Source organism: Panthera onca, chromosome B3, assembly GCF_046562875.1.
Source record: "Panthera onca isolate mPanOnc1 chromosome B3, mPanOnc1 haplotype 2, whole genome shotgun sequence".
Classification (NCBI taxonomy): Eukaryota; Metazoa; Chordata; class Mammalia; order Carnivora; family Felidae; genus Panthera; species Panthera onca.
The window spans coordinates 93,117,462-93,124,521 of NC_138344.1; the positions used below are offsets into that span (position 1 = coordinate 93,117,462).

At 39.2% G+C, this 7,060-nt stretch overlaps 1 protein-coding gene across 3 annotated transcripts in view; it reads right to left on the reverse strand.

The window, feature by feature from the left end:
- Nucleotides 1-5,328, reverse strand: part of MIS18BP1 (MIS18 binding protein 1) — a 57,414-nt gene extending 52,086 nt beyond the window's left edge. For 2 of the 3 annotated variants that reach the window (XM_060619621.3, XM_060619618.3), the window contains exons 1-2: nt 4,884-5,327; nt 565-1,199 (exon numbers count right to left, since the gene is read on the reverse strand). In XM_060619621.3, coding sequence (XP_060475604.2) covers nt 565-1,105 — 541 coding nt within the window. In that variant the 5' untranslated portion in view covers nt 1,106-1,199; nt 4,884-5,327. Of the gene's footprint in view, nt 1-564; nt 1,200-4,883 lie in introns of all 3 variants that reach the window. The other variant, XM_060619622.3, reaches the window with a different exon arrangement.
- Between the last annotated feature and the right edge of the window lie 1,732 nt (nt 5,329-7,060).

A 7,060-nucleotide genomic window follows, 5' to 3' on the forward strand; every position in this document is an offset into this window, starting at 1 on the left:
CCCTCCACTGATTTCTTACTTTGCTCACGTAATAGCCCAAACTCTTACATTCATCTATAACACTCTACATTATCTGACCCTTAATTAGCCCCCCTTCCCCACCTCTATGCACTCACTCTATGATTTACTAATCTCATAACTGGTCCTTGAATTTGAGGAATGCTCCTATTTCAGGGCATTTGTACCAGCTGTTACTTTGTCTGGATCATCCTTCCCAATTCCTCCAAGATATCCATCTGTATCTATCTATCACCTACTTCAATGTTTTGGTTCAAATGTCATCTTCTCATTGAACCATACCCTGATCACCACATGGAAAATTACAACCTACTCCAACTGTCCCCATCATCCTTGCTCTGCTTTTCTTTCCATAGCACTTCTCTTCTATTGTACCATAAAAACTACTAATTTAAATTTGTCTCTCCCACAACCTGAATGTGAGCGTGTTAGGGCTGGGATTTTTGTCCACTTTGTTCACTCTTATATCTTGAGTACCCACAACAGTATAAGACATAATAAAAATAACACATTATAGCTTTTCAACCAACACATAATAAAACTAACCTCTTGGTGAAATGTTATCTGATTGGAGTGATATGTTGTTTTCCTTTTCTTCACAGACGCAGGTATTCTGCAATACTCTTTTCTCATCTCCTTTGGGAGTGAAAATTTTCTTTTCACTTTTCACTGGTTCCAACAAACTACTGTTGCCTGACGCTTGTTCTTGCTTGTCACGCAGTACTTTTTCTTTCATTCTTTGAAATATTTTTCCTGGTGATTCATAGTTTGCTTTATTTTTTAATCTATCCTTGTTGGGCTTTATAACACTGATATCAAGAGAGCTGTTAGAGGAGGTAGTCTCTGCTAGCATGGTAGAATGAAATATTTTTTTATTATTAAAATTTGTCATTTCTAGGAAATGAGTTTTTTCATGGTCATTCAATTTTAAAGAGGGGTTCTGATATTTTGCCAAATCTTTTACAGGAGTAAGTGTGCCTGCAGGAATGCTGTCAAAAAAGACTGCATGCATAGGCATATTTCTTCTTTGAGAAGATGTCTCTGAAGACAAATGAATTCCTGGATGTTTCAAAGGTGTTGCAATCATCTTGATAAACAGTAGCAATAAGTTTTCTCTAACAGATAATTCACTTAACCACAGTTTCCAGGATAGGAGACTTTCAGCAGGGGCCCAGAGGAACCTGTAGTTCAATGTGAAATCAACCTTTATCATGCTTTGATGCAAAAAAGATTATTTGCTTTCCATAATTATATTATACTAAGGCTTAAGTGGTTCATAACAACACTGGATAATCTATAGCTCACAAATCTAAGGTTTCATATTTTTGTTAAAGACTCATTTTATTATTATTTTAGATGAGCAGTTTGGTCTTTAAATTTACTTCTCTAAAAAAAGCAGCATTCATCAAATCATCTACTTAAGAACACTAAGAACTGAATATTGAGTACCTGGTTTTTAAAGATACTTGAACCTCAAGTCCTGGAGATTCCAATCTAATATTTACATCAAAAAGCATTAAATTACATCTGCATATGGTACTATATTAGACTATAAAGGATTAAATTTCACAAACATAACTTTTCCCTTTAGGCACTTAAATTTAAGGCAGCAACTATGATGATATGTCTTAATGAAAGCTGAAAAATTCATTCAATTTTTTAGTTAAATCATCCCCAGTCTTGATTTTGTTATGCTGCAGAACATTTTAACTATGAGGTTTTAGTTGAAATACCCTCAAATCAAAAGTAAATTATACTCATTATTTTTAAAAGTTAATTCTATTTACAATTTTTAGAGGCAATCATGTACTTGAGCATACATGGTCTTAGACTTGTTTTAGCTTGCTTTTATAAACACATTTTATTTCCCACACCTAGAAATTAAGATTCTAAGTGATGAACCATACACTTGCATTCTGTAATACTTAGTAAATAAAACATTTCCACGCAAGGTGCTTGGAACTTACTAATTTCACCTTACTGCATCTCCTATTGCTGAATTTACAACTATTCTAACCAGTCTTTGACATCATATAAACATAAAAAGCCTACCACAGAAAATATTAATGTAGTCATATCAAAGACTCAAATATCTTTACTTAAGTAACTTCTGTGAGAAATATGCAAGATAAAAATTCATATACAAATAGCATTTTATCCAATAGTTTTTAAGAGAAAAAAGAAATAATCCTCAATAACAAGAACTGACAAAGCAGGCTATCTTGGGTCTAGCCCTGTGACACAAAAATCACTGAACTCTTCCACAAAATGTTAATCCAGTAAATATGTACTAATGCATAGATTTATGTGTTTGGCAATGTGTGAGTGATAAGAATCCTGTTCTGGGAGTTAAAATACTCACTAGCAGTTCACTTTAAACTCTCAAAATCGAAAGTGAATAAATTGAGCGAAGTGCACAAAAAAAAAAAAAAAAAAAAAAAAAAAAAAAGGCAAAGTATGTGCAGGTTTATAAAATCTCAATTCTTCACAACCTAAGGAAATGCTCAACAGAATTACAAAATACAAATAAATTAGTGGAACTGAAAACAGGACCAATCTGTAGTAGACGTACACATTAGTTTTTTCATCTAAAGGCAGATAACTACGGTCCTACTGAAAGGCTTAAAGAACCAGCATATAACTCCTCTTGCATGTTGCCCAACCTCTTCCCTCCCAATTCAAGCATGTTATAGCATGGAGATGAGCAGTCAAGATTCTGAAAAACCTCAAATTCCACCCCCGTCTCCAAAAAAGACACAGAAGATTCCTAGGAGCCCCTATTTCCCATTATGTTATAAACAGCAACTCAGCAGAAGTCCAAAGAGTTGGCAACAGTTGTCTGTGGTTTCAGTGTGGCTGGTAAAAGAGAGGATGTGGAGGGAAAAAAATTACCTAGAATTTTCTGACCTATAGCTTTGCAGAACAGATACAGAAGAAAACAAGAAATCACTTGTTAGAGGCCAAACACTCAAAGCCCCATTCTCCTCCTGGTTAAAAAAGAGCAAAACAGAGAAAACAGATTATGATGCTCAGACTCTGATAGAAGAGACACATGCTAGAGGATGCGGATTCAAGTGACAGGCATTCCTAGGTTGAGGAAAACAGTATCCTGAAGGCCAAACATACTTGACCTAACAAAAGATTGCTAGCAAGAAACTGTTAGTTCCTTTTTGGACTAGAGAAGGGAAGGTGAACTCTAAAACGTTATGCTTGTGCTTCACTAAGTGCTTAAAACTATTTGAAAAATCTGATCTTTGTCATTTACTCTGAATGTTGGCAAATGCTGATGTACGAATTAAAATTTGTTATTTATTAAAATAAAGACAAGCATGGAAAATCATTAAATGAAAAATCTAGCTATGAGCACTTACAGCATATGTAAATATATAAGTAAGGCTAAACAACTGTTATTATCATGGATATGAATGATTCTGAATGTAACTGTTACTCTTTTTCCCAAAATTACATGAAAAGCTTTTCTAGGAATTTACTGTCATGGTAGCAGCAGTAATTGAATTATTACTATAATGGAAAGAGTCAAAAATCCCAAAGAACACCAACCAAAACTGGGAGGTGGAGGTGGGAAAAATGAAACTAATTTTAAGTTAACTGGCAAATGATAACACTTGGGGTGGAGGTGGGGGGACCCAGCACTTGACATATAATATAAATAACATTCAAAGAGACCAATGAATCAATTTTAAAAATGATCAACACAGAAAATGGCCAAAAGGCACAAAAGGCAATTACTAAAGAATACAAAAGGCCACCTAGGGAGTCAAATGACACTTCATTTCACTAATAAGTGAAACTAAACAAACTAAACAGTGGAAGTTCTTAAGTTTAGCAGATTGGTAAAGATTAATTTCAAAATACAGGTGTGCATGCTGTTGTTCAAGAAATTGCACTTCTAAATTTTTTCCTTACAGAAACTACTACATAAGAATTCAAATATATGTAAGTAGCAATAACAGTGGATATTTACTGCATATATGTCAGACACTACATAACCTTACAGCAAATAATCTTAAGAGTTCTGAAGATGAGGAAACTAAGGCACAGGTGCCCAAGGTTCCACTGACAACGATTCAGAGCAGGACCTAAGTCTGACTGCCAAGCCCAAGTTCTTAAACAAGCACTATACAGGGATATTCACTGACTTACCGGAGAAATTATAAATAATCTAGATCTTCACCACTATGGGATGAAATTCTGCTACATCCATACAACCGAATTCTGTATATTCAATAAAAAGATATATGCCTGTATATGTACTGACAAAGAATATAGTTAGGATATATTAAAAAGGAAGCAGAACAGGACGTACAATTGCATTTCAGTAAACACACACGAGCAAAAGCATAGGGGGAAATATCTGGAATCATACCAAATTGTAAACAGTGTTTAACTTTGAAGAGGAGGATGAAGGGCCCTCCATTTTCTAAATAATTTTATTAATATCCACATGTGTTTGCAACCAATGTGAAATTTAACCAGAAAAAAACATGAGCTCGATGGATCAACGGTTTCTATAGCACTGTGGATCTTGGGGTCCCAGGGCAGTGACGCACACAAATCATTCTAACGTAAAGCTTTTTTTCTTGCTAGAAGTGATTTTAGAACAAAGGCCTACAGCATTCACTTACAAAACGAATCTGAACGAATAGTGGTCTACTCTCTTGATAACTGCAGTAGACACGCAACAAATATGTACACAACGGATGAGTGAGTAGTCGTGAAACTCCTACCAAAGCTAAAAACTTACAGAAGTCTACGCGGACCGAGAATGTTGATGGGCTGGGACCCTCAGCGCCAGAGGCGGACCGATGGCAGGGGGCGAGGGAAGCAGAGCAAGGAGTTCATACCTTGGGTGAAGAGCCTGATAGAGCTAGAAGGCGGCAGTCCGGGCTTGGCTTCGCACGGGGGTGGGCCGGGCGCCCCAGGGCTCGCGCCTCTGGCCCAAGTCGGCTCCAGCCCCCCGTAGCCCGGCCACAGGTGACCCTCACTTCCTCAGCGAGGCTCTCTGACACAAGTTTCGGAATTCAAATTTGAAGAGCCCGCCCTCCAGCCAGCCCTGATTGGCGCGCTCCGGAATGGCGTCACCGTGCGACTCAAGAAAACTGGCGGGGGGAGGGGGGGCGGCCCGTACCGCGTGCGCAGTGCTGTTTCCACAACAGGTGGGTAACCCCAAGCTGCCACGAGAACCGAGAGCACCGCTCTAGTCTTCCGCAGAATTCTTTTCGTTTACAGAGGGCGCGCGCCACCAGCGCGTTCCGCCGCTCCTCCCGTTATGCTCTGCGACAGGAAGGCTTACGTCAGACGTCGGCTGCGTTCTTCGGCGCTACTGCGGTTTTTTAAGTTTGGCCTTTCTCGGCCACTCTTCTACCCTACTGGTTTGGTAGCCCGTGGTGTATCGTCGCTGTTGCTTACCTGTGTGAAGGAGCAGCTTGCCGAGTTCGTCGGAGAGCTTTTAGCCCTCCCTGGCTGCCAGATATTTGAGAACGAGAAAGAACGTTTTGTTCTTGAGAGGATAATATACTGAATGCAAAGTTAAACTTGCCATGGGATGTTTAGTCTGAACTATTTCCCCAAGAAGTGTGATGTTTTTTGAACCTCATCTTATCGAATCCTAAAAGTTTTAATCTTGACGACTGAGGTTGCAAAGCAGTTTGTGACAGTGTCACTTAGACTGAGCCTGCCTTAGATTGATTGCACCCAGTGATTCTGTACTCTTAACGACCGCGGAGTGTTGTGCATCTTCCGCCTCAGCGCCCTGGCAAGAAGCATTCGCTGGCTGGAAGCATCGTACGGGGCTCCTTGTTTCAGTGTTGGGGGCGGAGAAGTAGGAGCCAGAAGAGTGACGAATGTTTTCAGTCCTAAACCCCTTCCAGCTCCGATTCTGCATCTTCTCTCCATTAACTCCGCCCGCTCCCCAACAAGTCAGAACGGGACAGGAGAGTTTATGCCTCATCCAAGAAAATTCCTTAGCGTCCTAGAACCATATATCGCATTTCTCCGTTAACACCGGACTGAAATGGTTATAAAGGATTGATTTTTTAAAGTGACTTTCGCAATCCCCTCGTCTAAATCTTGTAACCACTAAGTAAGTCTTGTACACACAATATTTAGAATCCGAAATAAAAATTTAAAACGTGCAAATGAATGCAAGTAAGGAGAAGAAACCAGTTTCGGCGAGGAGAGGAAAGCAAATCTACATAGATAAAATGAAGTTTCTGTCTGTGCAGCATAATGAGAAAATGGCTGGACATGAATTTGTACCAGATTTCTGGGAAAAGCTACACTTAAGATACCTGTTAAATGACATGTATGAAAGTGTATGAAATGCATTTTGTGTGACAGAGAGACTTTGAGGGGATAGGCATTCATATTCCAAAGCATCAGAAATAGAAGTATAAAAGGTTTTTATGCCTGATATGGAGATGGCCGTGTCTCACACATTCAGCCAGAATAGGAACCTTGAAATATTAAGAGTAGACTCTCAGAAATATACACTTTCATTTTTTTAATTAGTCATTTTTCTTTTGAGGAGTAGCTAGTGCCTACCAGACTCCAGGGTGAACAGCAACAGGGATTTATGTAAGCATGACTAATGATTTTACAAACAAAACTGGAGAAAACAGTTTGTGGATAACAAAGTGTGATGACAAGGCATACAGGCCAAGGGACAATGTTCATCTGTCCACTGGGACATCAACATACTGCCCTGGTTGGGCCCTCCTTTAAGTTTCTGTCAAGAGGGGAGAGCTTCTCCAAGTCACAGCCAGCCACCTGGGACAATCTGTCCAGGCTTAAGTCTGTTATTCATGGAAACAAATGCAGACCCACTTAGGGTCCAAGGGACAGACACAGGAGGAAGGGAATCAAAACCACACACTGTGTGGGAGCTGCTGCCAAAACATCTGGGTCTGCTTAGCCTGAAAGAATATTCCCAGGACCATGGTAAGTTCCAGCAGGGAACAATCAGTACAATTAACCATATGGCATTTTGGAGATAATTAGAAAAAAGATGCTCTTTCTTTAA